The 26706-nt window shown below is 44.2% G+C and overlaps 2 protein-coding genes across 3 annotated transcripts in view; one reads left to right on the top strand and one right to left on the bottom strand.

The window, feature by feature from the left end:
- grin3bb (glutamate receptor, ionotropic, N-methyl-D-aspartate 3Bb) overlaps positions 1-21714 on the top strand; it is a 119957-nt gene extending 98243 nt beyond the window's left edge. The window contains exons 5-10 of the mRNA XM_039003088.1: positions 54-199; positions 4718-4833; positions 14699-14850; positions 19908-20072; positions 20743-20813; positions 21066-21714. Coding sequence (XP_038859016.1) covers positions 54-199; positions 4718-4833; positions 14699-14850; positions 19908-20072; positions 20743-20813; positions 21066-21714 — 1299 coding nt within the window. The remainder of the gene's footprint in view (positions 1-53; positions 200-4717; positions 4834-14698; positions 14851-19907; positions 20073-20742; positions 20814-21065) is intronic.
- A 1439-nt stretch (positions 21715-23153) lies between these two features.
- Positions 23154-26706, bottom strand: part of tmem259 (transmembrane protein 259) — a 14725-nt gene continuing 11172 nt past the window's right edge. For both annotated transcript variants that reach the window (XM_039002201.1, XM_039002202.1), the window contains exon 11: positions 23154-26520. In XM_039002201.1, coding sequence (XP_038858129.1) covers positions 25699-26520 — 822 coding nt within the window. In that variant the 3' untranslated portion in view covers positions 23154-25698. The remainder of the gene's footprint in view (positions 26521-26706) is intronic.

The raw sequence follows: 26706 nt of genomic DNA, 5'->3' as shown, positions 1-26706 counted from the left end.
CCCAATCTCCCTCTCTTCCCCTCTCCCTTCCTCCTCCCTCTTTTCCTCCCTAGCTCCACCACCCGTCCCATGGTTTCAGGTTTGGGACGGTGAGGGAGAGCAGTGCCGAGGAGTACATGAAGAAGAGTTTCCCAGAGATGCACGAGTACATGAGGCGCTACAATGAGCCCACCACACCTGATGGAGTGTCCACCCTCAAGTAAGAGATCAAAACATATACAACCCCACTCCTGGAGAACTACAGGGTGTGCAAGATTTGTTCCAGGCCTACACTCACATATCCCTGATTCAGCTAATCAAGGTCCTAATGAGCAGCTGCTTCTGAAGTAGGTTTCCAAGAGTAGGATTGTCCACAGCACCCCTGCCCTATAGCCAAAGAAATGCTATTTATTTAACTAGGCAAGTCATTTAAGAACAAATTCTTATTTACAATGACGGCCTACCGGGGAACACTGCCTTGTTCAGGGGTAGAACAACAGATTATTACCTTGTCAGCTTGGGGATTCAATCCAGCAACCTTTCGGTTACTGGCCCAACGCTCTAACCACTAGGCTACCTGCCACTCCAAATTCCTGTGAGTGTTTCTAAGTGTTGTTAAAGTTATTTGTCTAGAGGTGGATAAAGTAGAACACAGAGTAGATGGACACTTTCTCTTTCTACTGTCAAGAAAGAGTTTTGAATTCTTTCTGTCTTCCTCTCCCTCCTACGGGAGAAGTGTTTGTTGTGGTTCTCAGACAAAGGTCTGTCATCCAGGCAGACAGAAGAGAAAGGCAAAGGAGAGGAGAGCCCAGTGGTATTGCTTCAAAAAAAGATGAAATGTGAAAGGGAGCAAACACAAACAAAATGGCTCTCTACACAGGGTTGAACTTCAGGTGGATGAAAGAGGTTATAGTTCAATTCAAACGAGGAGAGAGAAGACAGCTGGCATTTGAGCTTGTGTGTGTGACTGTGTGGAATGTGGATCCGCATATCTTTGCTTTGTTAGATCTTTTGACTATGCTAGCCAGTAGCCATATACAGATATTTTTTTGTATTGTGTTGCAAATACTTACTTAAGGGTAAATCCATTTGAATTCAATCACTTTTTGACATCACCCCTTTTTATTTGAACGAAACCTTCTATACGTATTTACCCATTATAGAAGTGGTCAGAAAGTGAGTTTTTGGATCTGAATGCCAAAACATTGAAGAGATAAAGGTGTTCAAAGTTGACCTATTTTGCATACCACACCATACCATGAGACATCCATTTCTTCATCACTGGAAAAGATAAACAGTTGAGATTGATATCAATTAAAAACTTACAAACAAGGTTGTCAAACAACTTTGTAATTTATTGAAAAAAAACTGTTTACCTTAAACGTCAATTATTTTAAAAAACGAATAAACTTCTTTCTTTTCATATTCGCATATGTTGTTGCTTAGACCATATTATACATCATCTGAGGTTTTTGTGTTGTGGCCGCCATCAGCTGAGACACAACGTGCTCTTGAATACAGGGTGGGTGTCATGTTTTGGCTAACAAATTAACTCAAATGGGAATACATTTGAAATTTTAACTTTCAAATGGTACTACAAAGATGTTTTGAGGCCCACACATAAGAAAATATTGACTTCAATGGGAATATCTGTTGGTTTAAATTATGCTGTCAATTCTCCATCAGAAACGTATTGAAATCAAAGAAATATAGATAGAATAGATATGACCATTTGTGTTAACATTCGACGGTGGATGGACCGGTGGCCATCTCCGGGATAGTAATTAGAAGTTACGATTTCAATTTGATTTCAATTTCAATGGAGCACCAGCTGAATTACAGTGTTCTGAAGGAATAGGTCCATTCTACGAAATATATTTATATGACTGAAATGACACCCACCTTCTATTTATGAGCACGTTGTGTGTCATCCAATGGTGGGCACAACACAAAAACCTCAGATGATGTAAAAATAAGTTCTAATTTACATTAAAGGTTTAAAAAAATGTCATCATTTATTTTCAAGAAATTATCAAATAGTTTGACAACCCTGTTTGTAAACTTCCAAATGATGTCAAACTCAACCATTTATCTTTTCCAGTGGTGAAGACATGGATGTCGTCTCATGGTATGTTGGGGTGTGGAAAATAGGTCATCTTTGAGCACCTTTATCTCCTGAATGTTTTGGCATTCAGGTCCAAAAAGTCACTTTCTGACCACTTCTTCCATGGGCTAACATATATGTGAAGTTTTGTTTAAATCAAAAGGGATGATGTCAAAAAGTGATAGAATTTAAATGGATTTACCCTTAATTACATTATGGATTTGGATTTGGCATACATGGATAGGGCTACATTTAAATGTTTCTTACAGAAGAGAATAGGGAAAGCATATGCATAACCATTGTAGCAATTAAAAAGGAGCAGTTTGGAGATTATGGGACAATTATTAGATTAAAAGTGAGGACACCACACTGAATCCAAATTGTAGATTTTATCTAAACGGTAGATTTTATGTGCATTTTACATTTCCTTTACTTTTCGCCGTATTTGTTTTTGAAAATACTCTAGATACATTCATTAACATGATAAGAATATTCTTGGAAAATTTGACCAAAAAATGACAAGTGTTTGAGTGAGAGGTTTAACTGGTTTTTCGAAGTGGCCACACACCTCTCCAAAGTCTACACAGTTCCTAAGTAATTTCAATGCACTTTTATGACTCAAAGAAGAGTCTTCAACTACAAGTAGCTTCCTGAGCTCTCATAGCTGTGCCGTTGAGGAACTAGAGCAAGCACACACTTGTAGTTGTTTTCTTTGGAACACGGCCCTGCTTCTTCGCCGTTACACAATTACTGTTGTTGTTTACATAATTCAAAAACGGTGAATTATAAATTCGCCATCTGGGTCAGGTGAGCATAAGTTGATAGTGCAATCAATTGCTAACATGACTAGCTAAATGATAAGATACGATTTTACAATGTTAGGCTTTTACTAGGCAATTCAGAGAAGCAGATCGTAATAGAGTGGGATCATGAGTGCATTCTGATGTGTGGTCCTTGGCAAAAAAAATGTACAATTAAAGCAAACATAGACTCATTCTGTTCAGGACAACGTATGGTGTAAAGCCATGTCATCTTGTAACTGTACATCAAACATAGTGTTCCTAAACGTTGACACTGTGTAATACATAGGTTTTATTATATGGAAATGAGAAGTGGACATTTGGACTCACAGGTGTTTGGATTGCTTGTATGACATAAAAGCCGTATTTATTATAATCCTCAACGTCTCATCTTTCAAAATGCATTGAGTCCTTATAATTTACAGCTTCCACCATTCAGACAATAAAACATTTGCAAAAGTTGCCTAATTAGCGGGAGGAATGGTGGCATCATTTTGTCGAGCACGGTGCTCAAGTTCAGGATGGCTGTCAGTCAAAATCCATACAGAGCTGTGAAGTGGAGACCATGAGCTCTGACATCATGTATAGCATGTTACTGTACAGCCACTGCGTTCCAAATTAGGCGCTTATCAGTGTCCAAATGTGCCATTTTCAACCATATACAGGTACGAGTGTAAAAGGCTACTCCTATTCGTCCCTGGAGGAACATAGGGTCTGTACTAAAGTTTTCCATTGTTGCCGTTCTTGGGCCACATTCTTTGCCTCAGGCCATGACAAGCGGATCTTCTTGAGTTCTGCTCCTAGACACCTGCGCCAGGTCATTGTTGGACGTCCTCTTCTTCGCTTGCCTTGAGGATTCCAAGGATTTGCAATGTTCTCCGGGCCTCTCTGGGCCGTGTGACCAACCTGGCTCCATTTCCACTCCGAAACAGGCTTCTGGTTGATTTTCTTTACAGGTCTATATTAGAGATCCGCTCTCTTGTTTGAGACAGGAGTTTACAAAGACCTGTAACTTCTGTTCCAGGCTCTTAATCAGTTGCAAAATAACTCAATACAACTCCTCTAAGTGGATGGTTTGATGGATGGTTTGATTAAACAGCCAAAGTGCCAGAAAATTGCCAGTAATATTCACAGGCGATTTCTTACCCAGGAGGTCATCCACTCCTTACAATTGAAGGCAGAGGACCCGAAAGCTGACACACATAACAATGTGCCATTATGACATCTTGAGCCTGCATTACGATAGTTCCCATGACCCATAATCCTCTCTGGTTCAGCTAATGTGCCTAGTTAGGGGTCACGCCATAAAAAAAGTTGAGTGCCTGATTTGGGTGTTCTCCTATTTTGCCATTGCCTCAGTCAGTGTACTCTGCATTCATTCCAGTCTTGTTGGGTCGGACAGGCGATTAATGGCTTTTCTTTACTATTCTCCTTCTGCCCAATTTCCCTAGCGGTCCCCCATTTACACTGAGACATGAAGTATAATCATGATGGTGATGAGGGTCATGTGCTACATCTGGAATGAGGGAGGAAATGTCCCCAAGGCCGGATGAGGTACAGAGACGAGTGTTTATGGCGATTGGTAAAAGGTTTGTTAGGGACATAGCCTGTTTGGTGTGTGGTGCGTAGGATTGGGACATGATCTATTTCAAACTTGGCCTTTTTGGTTTGTGGCGATTGGGACGTGTTCTGTTTGGTGTGTGGCGATTGGGACGTGGCCTATTTGGTGTGTAGGCCTAGCGTTTAGGACATGACTTTTGTTGTCATGCGTTTTGTGGCGTGTTCCATTGTCCCCTGTTCTCTGTCTATAACCCCTTCTCCCTGTGTGTTGAAGGGTAGATCCCCCTCAGCTTGATGCCTTCATCATGGACAAGGCCCTGCTGGACTACGAGGTGTCCATCGACGCAGACTGCAAGCTGCTCACCGTGGGCAAACCCTTCGCCATCGAAGGTAAGAAACCCCTGTGCACCCCAACACAGCATTGTTTTGACCTCAAACGTGGTGGCTCTTATCTTCTGTTGTGTGTGTATGCTGGCTGTATGTCTGCCTGTGCATGTTTATGTGTATGTGCGTTACAGTGTACATCTCTTTTTATGTGTGTGTGCGAGTGTGTGTTTGCTTGAGTGCCCCAGTGTATAGGTGGGCATGCACTTGTTTGTCTGTGTGTTTGTATTCCCCGTCCTCTCCCTGTTTTTAAGTTCGCCCACATCTCAAATTCACATTCTTTTGATTTGAATATGTAATTATTCAAATATGTTTGCTGCTATTTTGTCTGAATCAACACCACACCCCCCCTGTCTCTGAGAGCCGGTGCAGGATTACGCGAAATAAATGGAAACAGATTCCCGCGCCTCGCCTTTCTGTTTTTGTCTTTCTGCATTGCTGCTCCCACATTGTCCACACATTAAGGTTCTCTTTTCACCGTCAACCTTTTCTATAGCAGTTAGTAATGGGTTCTGGAGACCCACAGAGTGTGCAGGCTATTACTCCAACCCTGCATGAAACAGCGTGAAATGGAGACATACTAGTTCTTGAACTAGTAAGAAACTCGTTTTTTTTTAAATGTTGAACTAAATGTAATTTGCGTGCCTTAATAACACAACCCTAATTCAGTTCACCAAGGTCTTGATGAGTACTTGGTTATCTGTATCAGATGTATTTGTGCAGGGATAGGACAAAAGCCAGCATGCCCTGTGGGTCTCAACTTCAACCAGGATTGAAGAGCACTGTTTCAGAGAAGCATCCCTCCTTGACCCTGACCCAATATTGCATACCTACTGAGATATAGAATCAAGGAGCCGGGCTGCAAACTTTAGCTGTCATAAGATATTGATATGGCTTATTTAGTTTCCGTGGGACACGTCACTTTCATTTGAGAGGTTGGGAGCGGTAATAGAAGGAATGGGGAAGAGGTGGAACAGTAATGGAAGAGGCTGTCATCTAGACGCTGTTTTTATTAGACTGAAAGGGCAGGCCTGCGGTGTTGGCTATGTAGAACGTCAGCTCATGCTGTGTATTCAGATTCATCACTGGGCAGGATGCACATACACACACAGATACACACACACACACTCCTGATTGGCGTTTTACCATTTCCTCCTGAAATGTTTCAACCGTGAGAGTTGTCTCATGTCATTTCAGCAAGCCATGACACCCACCATCTCAGATTGTTCTGAAATGGTTTATTTAGTTAGAAACAGGCAAGATTGGCATTCCTTAAACATTATTCTGTTGAAATAACATTTTATCTCTGAGAAATTAAGCTAATTGAGTGCACCCAAATTGGCCATTTTAATTGATAAGATTCAGATAATGTCCAATACATTTTGTTCCCAACATCTGATTTGGACCAAACCTTTTCCTATTAAGGAGAAAGACATAAGAAATCCCCCCCAAAAAACAATAGCCACCCACGCACCCCCCCACACCCCATGCCAATCCCACCCCAGCAACCAGTATACAGTATCCGTTTTCTATGTTTGACAAGTAGTATGAAGCTGCGACTTGGAGCATTGATTCTCCATACTATGTAAATGTATTCCCTGTGAATCTGATGATGGTTTTTCCAACCCTGTCCAGAGAAATTGGTAATTGAAGTCACTTGCATTATTTACCTTAATAAAGTAGTGTGAAAGTACCAGGTTCTGACCACTAGATGCTGCTGTTCCTACTATATCAACACATTTTCATACATTTTGCTGGTCTCTTCTGTTTATTAAATAGATCACAATGTTTTCTTTCCAACTTTGGGTAGAAAACCAATAGTTCCTTTTCAGTCAGTCACTCGGTATAACATACTATGAGAGTCAACGACCAATCATATTCACCTGAAGAAATCACACCCAACGGGCCAATGAATGCAGATATTTTTCTCTTCAGATATGCAGATATTTCGCCTGAAGGAAGAACGTGCCACGCAATTTACTAACTGTTCAAGCACACGAAGACTACGAGATTCAGCTCCGACTTAGGTGTCTGTTAGTGGGGAGAGAGTACTCGTCCCCCTAGATGTTCGAGTTTTGGGTCTTGCTATCGGTTTTGTGTTTGCTAAAAGCTAACTACTTTCTGCTTACTTTCTACTCTGCTTGTGTAGCTAATTCTTTCTTGCTTGGGTAGAATTTGTGTTGGCTAAAACCCCACTATTTATGCTCTGCTTGTGCAGCCAGTGCTTCCTTCCTTCAGTAAGATGGACAGTGGTAAAAGTAAGTTCAAAAAGGCTAACCAGCTGAGTTTGAACCTCTGACCGTGCCCTTAGGGCTGTCCTGTTTGCCTGGGGTGGAAACACGCTCAGGAGGCTTTGGCTCGGACCAGTTTGTGTGACCATTGCCTCCGGCTGGGCTCAACGTCTGTTGGGCGTCGGGCTGACTTTGTGAGACAGATTGTGGCTGCTGGCAAAGGGTCTTCCGGGGTTGTCTGAGGCCCGGGGAAGAGTGGCAGCGGTGGTCGTAGTTGATAAGGGTCTCATCCCAGCCGAGTGAGGCTTATGCAAGCCCTTAAGCAAGACAGGGATGCCTTGAGCTGTCCGATGGCAGTGGCGAGATGCGTCCAGACACGAAGCAATCACCCAGAGCTGAAACAGATGCATGTCTGTCCCAGAGGGACCACAGCTATCATAGCACTGGTGGCAAAGCCGCCTTCACCGCCATAGAAAAGGTGCGGGACCAGAAACTCGTAGGCCACACCCTCAAAATGAAACCTCAGAAACTTTCTGTGGGGAGGATGTATAGCCACATGAAAATACGCATCATTCAGCTCTATAGACTGGCATGCACCGACTAGAATAGCCGGCAAAGTGTGAGCATTTTAACTTGCAAACCTTGAGGTGCTTGCTTAAAATCTGCAAGTCCATGATGGGAAGCAGCGTTCCATCGCTTTTGGGACTAAGAAGTACTGGCTGTACCAACCGCTCTGTATTTGTTACACGGGGACCACCGGAATAGCCTGCTTTTGAATAAGAGAGGAAATTTCCTCTCAAGACAAGCGTTAGGACCTTGAGGACCATTGACGTAATGACGCTACAAAAAGGAGGAGGGTACACAGCAAACTGCAGACCGTACCCCCTCGTCACCGTCCTCATGGTGAAACTGGTGAGACTGGCAGCCCAGCCCGCCTCTGGACGAAGCACGCTGCCAGTCTCCCATATATTATCTCTCACCCTGAAGACTGGGATAAAACAAAAAATGTTCATGCACTCTTAGAAAAAAAGGTGCTATCTAGAACTTAAAAGGGTTCTTCGGCTGTCCCCGTAGGAGAACCCTTTAAAGAACCCTATTCTGTTCCATGTATAACCATTTCCACAGTGGCTTTTACATGGAATCCAAAAGGGTTTTACCTGGAGCCAAAAAGGGTTTCCCTACGGGGACAGTCGAAGAACCGTTTTGGAACTCTTTTTTATAAGAGTGTGCTTGTTTTCATATCCGCCACCCTTGACAACCGTTTGTCTGAATGTGGGGAAGGAACTGTGCTTATTATGCCCACAGCTGGACAATACCGCACTCTAGATACACCTGAACACAGATGAACCTTGCATTGGTTTTAATGGTAATTGTCACTTATCACAATAAATATAGTTTCCTGATCATTTTATTGAGAAACATAAGACTGCCATGCAATTCATTATTTTATTAGGGTTGTCACAACATTTTAGTCCCTAGCCCATTTCTCCATCAAAGTTTTGGGCTTGTAGGAAAAGTCTTGCATAGGAATAGCCCTCGCAGAGAGCGGCCACTTGTTGGACTATGCAAGGAAAGTTGGGTTGAAGCATTAGGTTGCTATTAGCACAAACTGAATGGCTTTAATGGAGGACTGGCTTTAATTGTGAGGATGACCACACAATTATTTTCATAATGAGACAAATCTATTGGTTTTCTACACAAAGTGGCAAAGGAAATGTTGTGATCTATTTAATAAACCCGAGACCAGCAAAATGGATAAAGAGTGTGGCGGTATAGCAGTAGCAGCAGCATCTAGTGGTCAGAACCTGGTGCTTTTCACTTCTTCATGGTAAATAATGCTAGCAACTTCAATTACTAATTTCTCTGACCAGGGGGGAAAAACCCCCACCAGATTCACAGGGAATACATTACATAGTATAGAGAAGCAATACTCCAAGCCACAGCTCCATACTACTTGTCAAACATAGAACTGATACTGTATACTGTTTGTTGGGGTGGGGTTGGGGGTCTTTTGACAAAAAAAATGTATTCCTCATGTCTTACTCATTGGTAGGAAGAAGTTTGGTCCTAATCTGATGTTGGGTACTATATATGTATTTATTAGATTTTTTTTAATGGGGTAGATCAGCTTTAATATTGCAGATAGATGGTGGTTTCTATCAATGAAATTGTCTGCATCATTTGCAATCCTCCATATTTTGTTTTTCTAATATATATATTTCCCTTTATTATTTTCCCCTAACTCTGCCAATAATTGGAGTAAACTGATGGACAACAACACTTAGGCCTCTACTTCCAGCTTATAAATACTATATAGATTTCATGGACACAGTATATTTTACAATAGTTATCTTTTGTTTGTTAGTTCCATCCTTCATCTCCCATCTATCTCTGAACACCATCCAGTTTTGATTTCAATTTGCCATATATTTTTCAACTGTGCTGTGATGTTTCACAAAAGTTCTGAAACGTTCTATTCTCATAGTTTCAACAGATTGTAAATTAAAGATAAACATTTTTGCTAAGTGTATTATTATATTATTGATCAATTGACTATGACTTTTTAAATCACCCAACAGTGGTGAGTTAGCTCCAGGTATATGATGCAATTCTTCAGTCATTCTTAAACCTGCTGTCACGTTCCTGACCTGTTTTCTGTTAGTTTTTGTATGTGTTAGTTGGTCAGGACGTGAGTTTGGGTGGGCAGTCTATGTTTTCTGTTTCTATGTTGGTTAATGGGTACCTAATATGGCTCTCAATTAGAGGCAGGTGTGTGTCGTTTCCTCTGATTGAGAGTCATATTAAGGTAGGTGTTTTCACACTGTTTGTTGTGGGTGGTTGTCTCCTGTGTCAGTGTCTGTATGTTACGCCACACGGGACTGTTCTCGGTATGTTTGTTCGTTCGGTTTTTGTGTAGTCAGTTTTCCTGTTATTGCGTTCTTCGTGTTTCATGTAAGTTCGTCGTCCAGGTCTGTCTACGTCGTTTATTTGTTTTGTTAATTATTCAAGTGTAGTTCGTTTTTTCGTCTTGTTTAATAAATTATGTCATTTCACAACGCTGCGCCTTGGTTCAATCCATGCTCCTCCTCTTCGGATGAAGAGGAGGAGGAACACCGTTACACCTGCGACCAAAAACAAGCTCCTTATGGACAGTACCAAAACAAATGATCTAATGATTCTGTCTCTACACAGCAACATTTGCAGAGCTGGGATGATTGTATCCCCCATATATATATAACATTCTATTAGTTGCAAGAATTTTGTATAATACTTTCAATTGAAAAACTCTTAAGTTTTGAATCCAGCGTTGTTTTGTGTATCAGTTCATAAACCATATGGGTACTAAATTAATTGAATATTATCTAAATCCTATCAATTAACATGGCCAATTTGGGTGCAATCAATTACTGTAGCTTAATTTCTCAGAGATATATTTCCACAAAATAATGTTTCGTGAATGCTAATCGTATCTGTTACGAACTACAGAAACGATTTGAGAACAATCTGAGATGGTAGGTGCCAAAATCCTCTTTCTGTGCTTTTTGAGGTGGAATGACCCGTAGGATAACTATGCACATATATAGTGCATTCAGAAAGTATTCAGACCCCTTCACTTTTAACACATTTTGTTACGTTACAGCCTTATTCTATAATGGATGAAATAGAAAAAAATCCTCATCAATCTCCACACAATACCCCATAATGACAAAGCGAAAACAGGTTTTAGAAATGTTTGCAAATTTATACAAAATAAAATAATAATACCTTATTTACGTAAGTATTCAGACCTTTAGCTATGAGACTCGAAATTAAGCTCAGGTGCAGCCTGTTTTAGATCATCCTTGAGATATTTCTGCAACTTGATTGGTGTCCACCTGTGGTAAATTCAATTGATTGGAAATGATTTGGAAAGCACACACCTGTCCATATAAGGTTCCACAGTTGACAGTGCATGTCGGAGCAAAAACCAAGCCATGAGGTCGAAGGAATTGTCCGGAGAGCTCCGAGACAGGAGTTTGTCGAGGCACAGATTTGGGGAAGGGTACGAAATAATGTCTGCAGCATTGAAGGTCCCAAAGAATACAGTGGCCTCCATCATTCTTAAATTTGAGAAGTTTGGAACCACCAAGACTCTTCCTAGAGTTGGCCGCCCGACCAAACTGAGCAATTGGGTGAGAAGGGCCTCGGTCAGGGGAGGTGACCAATAACCCAATGGCCATTCTGACAGAGCTCCATAGTTCCTATCAAAAGGACAACCATCTCTGCAGCACTCCACCAATCATGCCTTTATTGTTGAGTGGCCAGACGGAAGCCACTCCTCAGTAAAAATGCACCTAAAGGACTCTCAGGCCATGAGAAACAAGATTGAACTCTTTGGCCTGATTGTCAAGCATCATGTCTGGAGGAAACCTGGCACCATCCCTATGGTGAAGCATGGTATTGGCAGCATCATGCTGTGAAGATCTTTTTCAGAGGCAGGGACTGGGAGACTAGTCAGGATTGAGGGAATGATGAATGGAGCAAAGTACAGAGAGATCCTTGATGAAAACTTGTCCAGAGCACTCAGGCCCTCAGACTGGGGCGAAAGTTCCCTCCTCTCATTTGCAGATTTTAAACTTATGAATTTTGTCTGCCAGATATCTTTCATGAGACTAAGTCACCCACTCTGGGATGGCAATAGGGGGAGCAATGACTTTGCAATCAAATTGCATTTGACTCAAGCTGTTTCACTGCTTTCCTGAAAAGAACCCCCCCCCCCCTACTAAAAAAATGGTAGCACTTCCTTTACATCACAATATTTCATGAAACAGCCTTGTGAGTACTTGATTACTTGATCAACTGGTTTCTCTTGCGAGGTGATTTTTCCAGGTGAGTATTTTCACAAGGCAAGAGGGATTTTTGTGTGGAACCAGATTGACACCTTCTCTTTTCATGTACAGTAACTCCTGCTCTTTTTCCCTGGGTTTTGAGGTGAGGAATATTCCTCCATTTTAGGCCCTGACCTCTAGACAGTCATCCACAATAAAACAGTAATTGGGGTTTTGCTCAATTAGACCTCTTCTAGCTCATCTCTCCCATCTGCTAATTGTATTTTCTACCTTCCCTCGCTCCTCTATTGCACTTTATCTACATGGTTCCTCACGGTATTCATTACTCCATCCAGTATCATAGCACGCACACGCACACGCACACACACACACACACACACACACACACACACACACACACTCTCTCTCTCTCTGGTTGGCAGCTAGTCCTATATTTATTCATTTCCAGATACTAAAACAATTTATCCGCACAAATGCAGTGATGAACTATCGTTTTAAACAGAGTTCACTCTTTCAAAAGACTTTCTGAATCTCTGTCCCCGCCTCTTCTGGGTTTTATTTGTCTCCGGTTTTTGGACTGAGTCGTAGTGGGCTACAGACAGGGGACCTGGAAGGTGCCAGGACTCTTTCGATTTGGTGATTAAAGCCACCCAGTATTTAATGACTGTGATTCAAAGAGGCCCTTTACTAAGCACAACATCGTCGTTAACACTGGGCTACAGGGACGTCTGTGCCAGCGCAGGGGGCCGACTCTGTTGGCTTCATGGGAAACAGAGGGATGTTTATTGGATATCCGATGCATTAATTAAGAATATTAGACTGAAGCACATGCTTTACACAACGTAGTAGTTCAGCTGTTTTTACCTGTTGGAGCTGGCAGGCAAACAGGCAGGCAAACAGGCAGACAAACAGGTAGACAGGCAGGCAGACAGACCGAGACAGACAGGCTGTGAGAGAGATAGACACACACGCACACATACGCATATGCACATATCCTCATTCAAAAAACGCCTTTGACAGTGCGTGTGTGCTTGACTGTGTATGTGCATGCTCGGGCAGTCTCGCTCTGATGAAACGTGTTGATGTCAGAGCTTGTCTGGCATCTGTCATCTTGGCTGGGAGAGGTAGGTGGGAGTGACGGAGAGTGGGGGGGGGTGGAAGGGGAGATGACTGACAGACATTAGCCATGAGGGATGAGGGGATGGATAGGCAGAGGTAAACCCCTCCATTGATTAAATACAATTTTTGAGATGGACGTTAGGGATGAGGGAGGGAAGAGGGAGGAGGGAGAGATGGAATGAGAGTTGTTGTGTCTCAATGATCCTTGGGCTCTCACTCTCTGTTATCCCCAGCCCACCAAAACTCATTATTAATTCTGCTGTCAAAGCCAACACACACACACACACACACACTCCTTGTCATTAGATAATGGATGTGCCGAACACTCCACTTTTTCTTTGTCCTGTTTCTGTCTTCCTCCATCAATCTTTCTTCAAACTCCCGTTGCTACCGACGACCACGAGATGGGGATTTTTTTTCCCTTCCATCGTTCCACGTTAATCAAGAATCCGATATCGAAAATCTCATTCACAAAATGTCATTAAAAACTTCAAAGGAGTAAAGTACAGGAATAGCAGTATAGGTAGAGGAGGAATTATCCCATTTTATGGAGCGACATGGAGGCTGAACTCTGGTTTAGCTATAATAATAACCAAAGCCCTGTGTTCCCCCTTCTGAAAGGGTTGAAGGTAAGGTCATCCGATTTGGTTTGGTATGGATCAGAAGCGTACCGCAGTTTCGCAGGGCTCCCCCGCAAGGTCTGAGCAAGGCCCCCCCCTTCCCCATATAGCTAATCTCATGCTATTCTACACATTTTACTATGAGGGAGAGAGAAAATGTTGCTGTTTTAAAGATAATTTCCTGCTATTCTACACATTTAACCATGAGGCTGAGAGAAGATGTTGCAGTGTTACAGCTAATTTCTTATAATTCTATGATTTGTTTTGCCATGGTTTATGACGTGTTCATATCCTTAGGCGGAGAGGAGGAGAGGATCGAGACTAGGTCTGCCAGTTAACTCCCTCTGCATGAAGTTTGGGATGATACGAGTATAGGCCGCTGCTCAGTTCTCCGCCTAAACAATTTAAAGAAATCTTTAAAGCAGCTAGGGCATTTGAAGTGGAATGGTGTAAAAATGGTTGCCTCCAAAATAAAGTCTGTTTATTTAGCAGATGTGAGACGTCCGTGTCAGTGTTTCTACCCAGATTGCAAAGCCATGGGACTTGTGGTAGGGAACGCACCACAACTTTAACATATTTACATGCCTACATTGTAAACATGTTGTTTACCTCCATAACCACCCTTTTATATTGTTCTTCATTTGTTTGGGTCTAATGATATCTTACCCTTGCCTATTGTACCTACTTTTATGTAACAAATGGTTGAATGCTTCCTTCACAGGAGAGTCCTCCTTTGTAAAAGATACTTTTCATCTCAATGGGATCACCTGAACAAATAGAATTAAACCATAGAAATAATCAAATAATCTCATCTATACTCTTAGAAAAGAAGGTGCTACCTAGAACCATAGTGGAGAACCCTCTGAAAATAACTTTTTTTTATACAAAGTTCTACGTGGAACCCTTTTCACCACCAAAGTGTTCAACCCGGAACCAGAAATTGTTCTGCTATGGGGACAAACGAAGAACCCTTTTTTCTAAGCTTGTAGTAGTTATTTTTTCCCCATGAATTTCTATAAGCTACAATACCCATTGTACTATTGTACTATGCTTTCTTTCTCCACCCCCCCAGGCTATGGAATAGGCCTACCGCAGAACTCCCCTCTGACCAACAACGTGTCAGAGTTCATCAGTCGCTACAAGTCAGACGGCTACATGGACATGCTGCACGACAAGTGGTACAAGGTGGTGCCTTGTGGGAAGAGGGTGTTCGCCGTCACCGAGGTGAGTGTCTGTCTGTGGCCTGGTCCCAGATCTGTTTGGCCTATCTTGTCAACTTCTATGGCCATCAGTCAGCCTGGGCCCAGATCTGTTTGTGCAGACAGCACCAGCAGATCAGGCGCCAGGCTATAGTGTGGCTGTGGCGGAGTGGTGCCCCCTGTAGGCACTCCACATTGGTTGCAGACAGTTGATGGACATTGGGTTTGGCCATTCTCATACAGCTGGACATGTCAAACTGGATGTTTGGCTCTGTTCTAATATCCACTCTAGCATACCACTTGAATGAACCATTGGGCATGCATTCTAAGAGCTATGCAAGTCTGGGTTGCAGACATTCTTCAGACGGTCTGGAATCCATCAGTGTCAGATGTTTAGGGAAAATATTGATTGCTAGATTCTGCCTCTGTGTGTGTCTATGATATCCTCTCAGGAGTGTGCGTCATCCTAAAGTTATCCTTTAACCTCAAGCACTTATAGTATAGTACTCCAACTCATGCCTTGTGGTTAGTGTCCGCCCTGAGATTAGAAGGTTGGGAGTTTGATCCCCAGCCAAGTCATACCAAAGACTGTTATGGTTTGCACAAGGCTACTTAGCTGTTCCAGATTGCTTAGCAAGGCTACTAACTTGCTGAGCTGGTATAACTGCCCTGACCCAATGGCTCCGTTAGTATAGACAAGTGTTTATATACATCATTGTCTATTACTGACTCCATAACTGGTTTTTATTGTTGTTGCTGCCCTGTTACTGGGGCAACCGTCTGGTCCCATCAGCATGACGATGTGGGCTGTTTACCTGTTGGTTCTCGCTCCCCAGACAGACAGACAGCAGCTGAGGACTCTGGGATTGCTTTTCTAATGCCAACACCATATCAGCTCGCACTGATTTGTGGTCTGCACAGACCCATTGAAGAGAGAGAGAGTGTGAGTGAGTGTGTAGAGAGAGAGAGAGAGAGTGTAGAGAGAGAGAGAGAGAGAGAGAGAGAGAGAGAGAGAGAGAGAGAGAGAGAGTAGAGAGAGAGAGAGAGTGGAGAGAGAGAGAGAGAGAGAGAGTGGAGAGAGAGGAGAGAGAGAGAGAGTGTGTGTGTAAGCCATTCCCAGTCTTGTCATTACCTAATTATCACCCGATTTAACTTTGGGGAGTGACTGAGGGATGGATGGTAGAACACGGATGTTTCCCACATGACAACATCTACCGTTCGTCTCGACTGAGCTGCACACGACACGACAACAACGTTTATTCTGTTAGCACCGCTAAGGAAAGATTTTTGTTTTTTGATTTGCCCCGGGTGACGTTCCTTTGAACTGTGATGTCATAAACTTTTAAGTCTTTTTTTTGTCATCGTGTACCTGGCCATGTCGGCCCCTTAAAGATGCTCAAATTTAGAATTGGGAATGTAAAAATATACATTAGCAGACTGTCATTTTCAAGCTGCCTTGGATCAATGGGAGAAACTCTGAGGAGTGACTGCAGCACAAGTTTTAAAAAAAGCCCTATAAACCACATATCTAGGGTATATCTTTCAGTTTCCTCTATATCCTTCGCAGTTTCATTTATATCTTTCACAGTTTCATTTATATCTTTCATCTTTCCCAGTTTAATTTATATCTTTCCCAGTTTCTTCTTTCATAGTTTCATCTGTATCTTTCACAGTCTAATTTGCATTTTTCACAGTTTCATCTATATCTTTCACAGTTTCATCTTTATCTTTCACAGTTTCATCTTTCACAGTTTCATTTATATATTTTACAGTTTAATGTGTTTCACAGTTTCACTATTTTACTATAATTAGGAGGTCGAGAATTGCTGTGGCCTGCATTGAACAGATTATTCCTCATTTCCATTCCAAATCCTTCCCCTCACACGGATTCCGAGGGGAAAGGCTGAGGGACAGCGGAGTGGGGAGGGAAACAGGGGGAGATGAGCTACGGCTGCCCAGAAACAATATGACGGAGGATGGGCCCACTCTTAAACACATTCGACAGGCTAACACCATCCATACTCTGGCCCTAAGTTCTAATGGGATGAGTTATCCCCCCTGCATACCAAACACGACTGGATCAGGGCGAGGGCGAGGGAGGGAGAAGGAAGGGGGAGAAGGTAGAGTGGAGATGAGGAGGGAGAGAGAAGGATGGGGGGGTGACCGATGGATGGGGGAGAGGGAGTGAATGAAGTGGGTAAGAAGAAGAGGGGGAGAGAGGGAGAGAGTTATAATGGTGAGGTGGAGGGAGAGAGCAAGGGGGGGGGGGGGCACAGTGTTAGACTGGAAGGGAGAGAGAAAGAAAGGGAGCAGAGTGGTAGAGAGAGAAAATGAGAAAGAGGGAGCAGAGTGGCACGAGGCTGAGACTGGCAGCTCCCTTTCTTGGCCGAGTCCCAGAATGAAATGGGAGGAGGGACGGAGTGAAGAATGTCGGGAGGGAGAGATGGGGTGGGCCTTGACTGCACCCCTGGGGTTCACTGTGTCAGCACTTCGGAAACAAGCCTGCCATCGTCTACCCCTCCCTTTCTCCCTCCCTCACACATACGTCCAAACCTCTACAGATAATATCAGAGAGAGAGGCAGGAGGTCTGCATTCGGTTTAGAAGATTTCCTCTGAAAAGTTCTCTCTCCTTTCGAAAAAGTGTCAAACAGTGTTAGACAATGCGGCTGCATAGACACTGAGTATACAAAACATTAAGAACACCTGCTCTTTCCATGACAGACTGATCAGGTGAATCCAGGTGAAAGATATTATCCCTTATTGATGTCACTTGTTAAATCCACTTCAATCAGTGTAAATGAAGGGGAGGAGACAGGTTAAATAAGATTTTTTAAGCCTTGAGACAGATTGCGTATGTGCGGCATTCAGAAGATGAATGGGCAAGACAAAAAATGAAGTGCCTTTGAACGGGGTATGGTAGAAGATGCCAGGCTCACCGGTTTGTGTCAAGAACTGCATCGCTGCTGGGTTTTTCACTCTCAACAGTTTCCCATGTGTTTCAAGAATGGTCCACCACCCAAAGGACATCCAGCCAACTTGACACAACTGTAGGCATTGGAGTCAACAGGGGCCAGCCTGGAAGCATTGGAAGCATTGGAGTCAACAGGGGCCGGCATCCCTGTGGAACGCTTTCGACACCTTGTGGAGTCCATGTCCCGATGAATTTAAGCTGTTCTGAGGGCAAAAGTGGGTGCTACTCAATATTAGGAAGGTGTTCCTAATGTTTTGTACACTCAGTGTATACTGTATATATACAGCACATCCCCAACAACCCATGTTGTTAAACCTTAACAGGCTAGATGTATTGTACAACTATGCAGATGTACTGTACTATAAAACTATGGAGGTGCACTGTACTATACAACTACTGTAATGTATTGCTGTGTGTGCTGTCAGGCAGGCCCACCATAAGGTGGGTACTCAGACAGGGTGCTCACTGCTCACACTGTGCGTCTCAAGCACACACTGTTCTGACTTAAAGGCACTGCATGGTCAATCCGGCGTCTGCATTGGCCGTGCAGCCTTTACAGTGAAACGGCCTATGCGAAAGTCAGGGCATTCATACTTCTTACACTTCGCGGGGCAGCGCAGAGCTGTTGAGTAGAGCTGTTGAGATGGAAGTTGTCAAGGAAGTGAGTTTGTGTTTATACAGGTCCTCCACATTGTTACAACATTTGGGAGGCGCACGGCAATGTGGTACGGCTCCGCAATTGCGTCACACGGAGCCTCCGACCACATTTACAGATCAAGCATAAATTGGCTTTTAGGCTAAATGCCCTCTAAGCACTGCTTCAATTCAAAAAGGGCCTATGCAGCAGCCCACAGGGTAGAAACTAATCATACAGTGTAAAATAGAGTAGAGTAGAATAGAAGTGTAGGCTTATTGTAGAGATACAATGAGAACACAGAATAAACTATAACCAAATAGAATACCAGGAAATAGAATATTCCCGAAGGCAGCCCATGGCATGGAGGTTGAAAACCTTCATGGGACAGAGATCAGGCATGTGTTACTCTGTGGGCTCACTGCTCGGGTTCCTAATGGTTACACAGTATCATCTATTTCAATTAGTGAAAGCTGGGATCCTCCTCTTTTTAATAGATGCCATCAAAACTCTGATTTCACACACGATTGCATAGCCTATAGAAATGTTACACAATGACTGGGTTTATAGGAACACTTATATAGTTCATTCCACACATCAAAAAGCTGTTCGATTTGATTTCCCATTGCATTCGCATTGACGTCAGAGTGATTAGAGGGACAATAGAGCGCTGAGTACCAGGCCATTAGCGACTTGATGGCCGTTAGCAAGTTTTGTCGGCTACCGTCGACCATCAGCACCATTCATTTACAGAGCGCAGTTCTGGAGTGAGTGGCCTACCCACTGGGTCCAGACGTCAATTCAACGTCTATTCCACGTTGGTTCAATGTAATTTTATTGAAATGATGTCGAAACAACATTGATTCAACTAGTGTGTGCCCAGTGGGTAGGCACCGTGACCCAACGGTCATGTGGAATTGAACTCATGACCACCGGTGTAGCGGTAATAAGGTCATCGTAATAGCCCTAGACGCCAGGCTTTTTACATTCTGATTAGTTCTCCTACTCAGGACCCCTCCAGGCCACTCTAGGGGCCGACAGATGCCTCCTCATGTCAAAACTTTAAGTGGATATCTATGGACAATCTCTGTCTGAATCAAGATTAATAAACTGCCCCCTAGAGGCAAAAACAGGGGGTGTCAGTGCAGAATGATATATATGCCATTTCACTTTTATCCAAAGCGACTTAGTCATACTTGCATACATTTTATGTATGGCTGGCCCTGGGAATCAAACACAACCCTGGCGTTACAAGCGCCATGCACTACTGAGCCATACAGGATCACTAAAGATTTGAGACCTGAAACTATGCTAAGTATCCATTTGATTGAGATCTAATGACAAGGTTCTCAGGGACCGATCAGCATCATTCCATGGACCGGAGGTTGACAATCAATTGACTATATTGTTAACCCCCTGCGTTACATGTGTTAACCCTGTCCAAGTAACCCAACTGTCCCCTCCCTCCGCCTACAGACTCTCCAGATGGGCATCCGTCACTTCTCAGGGCTGTTTGTGCTGCTGTGTGTGGGCGTGGCCACGTCGCTGCTCACCCTGGCTGGGGAGCACGCCTTCTATCACATGGTGCTGCCCCGCATTCGACGCCGACAAAAGTACAAGTACTGGCTCCACACCAGCCAGGTGAGATGGAGGGAGTGTGTGTGAGTGAACCAAAGGAAAGTTTGTGTGTGTATAGCTGAATGACAGCAAGTCTGTATCCATACAATATCCTTTCACAGTAAGCCAGTGCCTTGAGAACCTTCCTCCTGTTCCTGCCTCAGTCTTGACGTTTCTTTCATTGACCTTTTTAAAGTGCTCTTTTTTACTTGAACAAATGTGTGGCTCTCCCCGGCATGTTTTACGAACTCTATATCTAAAAGCACTTACACTTCACGTATCCACTGCGAATTCAATATTAACAAACCGTTATTGCTTGTAAAATGTTGTTTATGGTGTAGGTTTCTCCTGCTCTTGGCTAGACTGTCATTGGGACTATATATCACCTTGGCTGTCATTTGAAAACATTAAGGCAACACCGCCATCTGCTGTTGGCTTAGATAACCACCATTTTGGAAGCCCAGTCCACGTTGAGTATTAAAAGGACTGACATTTCAAATCTGCCTGGTTTAAGTACCCGGAGGTCTCCTAAGCTCCTTCCCCAATTGAGGATTATTAATGAGAGGGGAAAAGTAATTACAATTTCTAAGATGGTGTCGATTCTGCACGTTTTGAATAAAACAGTGTGGCGCTTTTCAACCCCCCGTATCCCTTGGCTGTCAGTGTAATAACTATAGCCCCATTTATTCTGCAGAAAATCCACCGAGCCCTGAACCAGACCTATGAGGACGTGAAGAAGAAGCAGGACACCAACACAGAGAAAAGGTGACAAAATGGCTGCCATTATGGAGACCTTTTTTTAAAAAGTATTTACTTTACCTTTCTTCCATGATGAGTGATCTGACAGGACATGGACAGGTAGAATCCATATGGGCCTTTTACCCATCAGCGTTAATGAAAGGAGGCAGTCATATTACTGAGATACAGATTCAAAGCGAGCTAACACACTAGTAGGGCTTATTTGGCACCAGACCAGTCTCTTTCTTTCTTTACTGACACAAGCCTTTTATCTCCCAGTAGCTGCTGCATCCAGAAGAACCAGCACCCCCAGCCTCCCCCTGACCCCCTTCTCTCCAGGGCATCGGCCAAGTGGAACAACGAGAACAGCAGGGACGCTGCAGCCGCTAAGGACAACAAGCGCGTACACTTTAACCTGGAGACCCTCAACAGCCGCCGCCTGCTAGCCCGGGCCGTGACCAAGTCCGAAGGGGGGAGAGGGGGGGAAGGTATCCCTGGGGCTAACCAGGCAACACGTGTCTGTGCAAACGGAGGCTTCGGGACTTCCTTTGCCAGCCTGGTGCTCTCCCTCCCCTCCTCCTCTTCTTCATCCATCCCTTCATCTTCCTCCTTGGGCGTTCCTCCAAGGCCAGGGGAGCTACAAGAGCTACAGGAGAAGATCGACCTGATCCGGGATCAGCTAAGGACGGCTCTGGCCAGGAGGGCTGAGCTGCAGACTTCTCTGGCCAAGGAGAAGGCTGCCTGCTCTGCACCCATAGTGTCAGGAATGCCCCCCGTGGTTTTAGCCGCAGCATCCCTCCACACCTCCACCAAAACCACCTCGTCCCTCCCCTCCACCCGCTGTGCCACCACCATGACAGACCCTGTCCTCAAGGCCCTGCCCACAGTCCGCACAGCCCCCGCCAAACACACCAACGAGAAGAGGTGATGCCCCTCTGATGTTTGGACACGGACCAATCAATGGTGTAGTAAGGGGTTAAAAGGGGAGGGGTTTGTTGAAAGTAGCTGGATTCCCTTGGTTTGGATGTATCCTTTTCCTGTGATCCTGATGCCGTAGCATGGCAGCTCTTTCCCTGGACACCAACCTTTCAACCTTTTGCTACTGGGTGAAAAAAGAAAGAGCTTCTAGGGCATTGGGAATTCCTTGTGCTCTACGCTGCCCAACTGCCTCATATGGCTGGTAAAATGTGTGCAACCTCAGGCCTACTTGAATACAGTATATCGTGCCAATGCGGTGGGGCTGGAGGTACCAGCACGCCCACCCATGGCACTGCATCTGTTCTGTGAACTGAGCCATTAAACTTTCTAGCGCTCACTCCTCTCTTCTCCTCTGCCACAGGACCCGACTCCCGCGGAGGAATCAGGAGTGGTGCGTTGTATGTTTTATTTCCTTTGAGATCCGAATCGATATTGTTCACTGGCCTTGATTGACATGTTTTTCAAGAATAAAAGTCTGATGAAAGTGTTGGTTGTGATGAAGGTTGCAATGTGAATCCTTGTCATGTGTACTTTGTGTGGTCTGTATTTTTACCTTTCGGGTACTGAGGGTGACATTTCTGTGATTTCAGTGATAGAATAACAGGTATTAGGCATGTTTGATGTCTGGCAGTGTATAGAGAGCAATAGTAATGGCGTCTTTTTGTAGGCACTAAGTCCACCATGGTTGATTGGGAAAAAGCCTACGGGAAAATTGAGTTTTTGTAAGGTTTTTGGATAAACGCCAAAAAATAAGGTCTGTGGTACACGCAGGCTTAGGAGATCTTTTACGGTTTGTTCGATGAGAATCTTTGTCAGCTAACGTCACTGAGAATTGAATAATTTATGCAAAAAATAAAATAATAATCAGCACACAAAAGTTCACGTTAACTGACTCCGAACAGAAGATCTTCTAAGCCTGCGTTAACCTTATTATCGCCATTTATCCCACAACCCTATTCTTTCCCCATAGGAATGGCTGAATGAACCAGGAGGTAACTCATTTCTGGTTTCTAGGACTACAAGCTGGCGAGCTCTATTACACATTAACTCTAAACATGTATTCACATTTAAACAAGTAAACAGGGTGTCATTTCTCCTTTCTGATATAGGATCCTTTTGTCAATCAGGGGTTTCCCCATGAACATGATCCAAATATGGATGTGACAGGATTTGAAATATGTCAACATACAATACCCAGGAAGTTCCTATTTTATGTGACCAATAAAATTGTATTTGCTTTTACAAGGGAGGTCTCCTGACCTCAGTGGGACTTCCTGGATAAATAAAAGGTAAAAACAATATATATTATATTGTGGTGGACAACATACTTTGTGTCTAGGACTTCCATGACCAATACTAGGACACACAAACAGAAATAACCACACCAACGGCATTTTGTGCAAAGAATGCTTCTACTGCACTTGGTTTACTGAACAGTTAAATACATTTGAATGAGAGGAATCTAGTCCATCACAGATCGAAGGATTCATTTAATATTGTCTAAAATTAACTACAAATGGATAGCAACTGTTGCAAGGCTACAATCATCCCGCTTTCTCTCACAGAACGGAATATAGGCACAGATAAAGAAACCTCATTGACGAAAACAAATATTTATTTCTCTTATCGGTAAAAGCTTCCCCTAGAATGAACTCAAAAGACTTCTTTAAACTGACTTGTCATATTGCACAATTTGGACAACCTTCTCTTCCCATAACCACGTCCTCCGTCCTGCCCGTTGCATAGCCTTGACTACATCTCCAACCAACTCACTGAGCAGAAATTATTCTAACCCCTCGTGTCTCAATAGAACTCGAACAATGATATTTTGCGAAATGTCCCTTGATTATCGCCATTCTGTTGAAAAATATCCCATTTTCCTCTGATATAAGGCCAACAAGGGCCATCTCAACTTGCACTAATCTCTCATTCGGAATCATATAAGGTATCATTCAAAATAAAAGCTCTCTGGTCAGGAGATTGTTCTCAGTTCAAACAGCTGAGGATGAAGACGTCGACCACACCTGTCAATGACTCCTGATCATTCCCTGACAGTTTCTATGTCTATAGAGTTACAATGTCAAAACCTCTCGACTTGTGTTATACCCTGTCCATGTTAGTACCGTGTTCAGCTAGTTCCAGAAAAGGGGAAGCATGATGCATGTCAGGTCCATCTGATTACAAGAAAACAATGGTTGTCTTTAGACCCTAGCAAATACAACTAGCATCACAGTAGCATTTTACAAGCCAGTTATTTAGTCTCCCGTGAGCTATGGAATAGAGCAGTGGCCACAACAGTCGTGGAAGGTTTATAACATTGTGCAGCTTTATCATAATCTCCTGACGGTTTTGAAACAAGAACATTGATGAAAGATTAAATATTAATTCTAAATATATTTTTCTACAAAATTAAAATGCCCCCCAGGGTCCAATATATGCCTTATCGTCATAACTATCCAGTTGGGCAGCAGAATGGTAGACCTCAATGACAAATGTAACGGAGATGGGTTGGCTGGGTACAATGGCTTTACCCTGAAGCTGTTCAACATCGCCTGGTATTGTCTTGTGCCAGTCTGGGGCAAAGATCTGTGTGTTTGAACTTGAAGTGGCCTCAGTCAGCTGACGCCATGAACCAGAAAAGTTCCTTGTGATGAAGCGCATTTCTTTTACAGTCACATGCTCCTCTTTCGGAATACAGTCTACAGGGCAAATATTGACTTAAATCATTTTGTTTGAAGACCATGAAACGGGTGTTTAAGGCAATGGTTGAGCCTTCAGGTTGATTCTGTTGAATTTGCACATGACTAGTCAAGCGACTCTAATGTGAAAGACAAACACAAAACATGGTGATGAGAGAATTGGTTGGCTAGCAGTACACAGAAAAGCTCCCAGGGGCGGACCAATGACGCAGTTTCACTCAAAAGGGGTTAAGATGAGAGAAACCGCAACGATGGCCGCTCTTCTTCAGCTCAAGAAGTACGGGGAGCAACTGCCAATCGTCATAAGAGAAGCGGACGGACGGACGGGGGGGGGGAATCTGAACAAGAGCAAGCAGGTCTGCTTAACACTCAGCAGAGTGGATGAAAACTCCATTTCCCATGATGCTCCACTCAGGGCTAGCGCTAGCTGTGGAGCCGGTTGCCAGTTACGACTACAACCTCCAAACTGGAGGAGTTGAGCGCCTGTGAAAAAGTGGTGCGTGACTAAGTACCTACACAAACCACAGCAACATTACTAGCCTACAGTTCTGAAAGAAAAATGACCAACTCGGACACTAGAGCAACTCAGAAACACAGGGTTGTATTCGTATTTTCTTTTTCTGGGTTCGAGGACCAGATGGAATGAATGACTAGGATAAGAGTATGTGTTGCAGCCTTGTGATGACTGGTATGGTAGTCCACTGTGCTCTCAAAAAGAAAACGCATAGAGTACACTGCCATTTCCAAAGCCTGTCGAGACACCTCCTAACCAAAATAAACATCCTTTAAGGAATTGTACATCAACGCAATAGGATTGCCGCCTCTCTATTTCACAAATCAACTTTCAATTATAAACAAACAAAAAAATAACATGGCAAAATGTAATGGTAGCCTTTCCCGAATGATTCCACACCTTTGCAGCAAAGATGGTGTATCTCACACATAATTTGAGCGAAAACTCTGCGACGGATGGAAAAAGTCACTGTCCCACTAAGGATGGGGAACCTAAAAGCAAAACAAAACATTTCCGTAGCAGAGATTCTAGAGGAGACTGGAGGGGGGCGCCTTTTCTTAGCTTTCCATCCCTCTCTTCTCCTTGGTGTCATAAGAATGAGATTACAGTAATATAGCCACGGCGGCAATCTTGCGGTGTTGGAAGAGGAATTGAGGGGGGAGAAGAAGACATGTTGCCTCTGCGTGTGGGAGCATACGTAAGTGAGTTGGAGTAGGGGGGCTCAGGACGGAGTGGGGCTGGGGGGTTCCTCTGTCTTGGGCTCCCAGTCTGTGGGGCTTTGCCCAGGGCTTTCTGGCTCCCCAGCCCCTGCCCTACTGCAGTCTGTGTGTGGAGGAGGAGAAGGAGGAAGAAGGAAGGGACTGACACTAGAGAGGCTAGTCTCTGCTTCCTGAAGTCCTCCCATTGGAGGAGAGGGAGGAAGAGGCGGGCCTAAGCCCGCTGCACTGCTGCTGCAGGCCCCTACGGTTTTGATTTCCACTGGAACCAAGCTGGGATTGAGGCCATCTGTGCCATCTCCTCCTCCACCCCCACCCCCCATTCGAATCTCCGCCACCACGCTGAGGCCCGCCTCAGAAACCATGACCCCCCCCACCTCTCCGGCCTCCCCTAGCAACCCCCCTTCCGTGCTCTCCAGCTGGGGAGCCAAGGAGGAGGACAGGGCTTCCGTGATGATGGCCGCCGTCTCCGCCATCCAGTCCAGCTCCGTCGTCATCGTCAACTCTTCCCGGGCCCCTTCTAACGTAGCGCTGCTGGCCAGGCTGTTAGACTGGGAAGCCTGGGTCGCTGTACCTTGGGCCTGGGCGGCCGAAGCCGCCTGGGGCTCGTCTGGCAGTCGGACCTGGCCGTTGGCTGCACCCCCCCGGGCTGGAGCTGCTCCTCCAGCTGCAGCTGCTGCGGTGGTGTTGTTGTTAAGGTTGTCCTGCAAGGCCGTCTGGTTTCCCCCCTGGCCTGCCTGCTGGTTCTGCAGCAGCATCTCCTGGATGCGGATCTGCTGCAGGATGGCCGGAAGCTCGTAGTGGTGGAAGAAGTAGATCATGGAGTGCTAGGGATGGAGGGATGAAGAAAAGAGGTACAGGGGTTAAAACAAGTCTGTTTTTTAGTAATGGAGTTAGAAACTGGGCCTGGGGAGGCTGGAAGGCTACAAATTCCAACAAGAGCTGTGGCTGGCATGACTTCAGGGGTCTGATCTCAAATCACAGGCGAATTGCTACATTGGCTAAAATGTAGC

The sequence above is a fragment of the Salvelinus namaycush genome, chromosome 10 (genome assembly GCF_016432855.1).
Source record: "Salvelinus namaycush isolate Seneca chromosome 10, SaNama_1.0, whole genome shotgun sequence".
Classification (NCBI taxonomy): Eukaryota; Metazoa; Chordata; class Actinopteri; order Salmoniformes; family Salmonidae; genus Salvelinus; species Salvelinus namaycush.
Note: the sequence above shows the minus strand (reverse complement) of the source record. Positions and strands in the feature narration are given on the sequence as shown.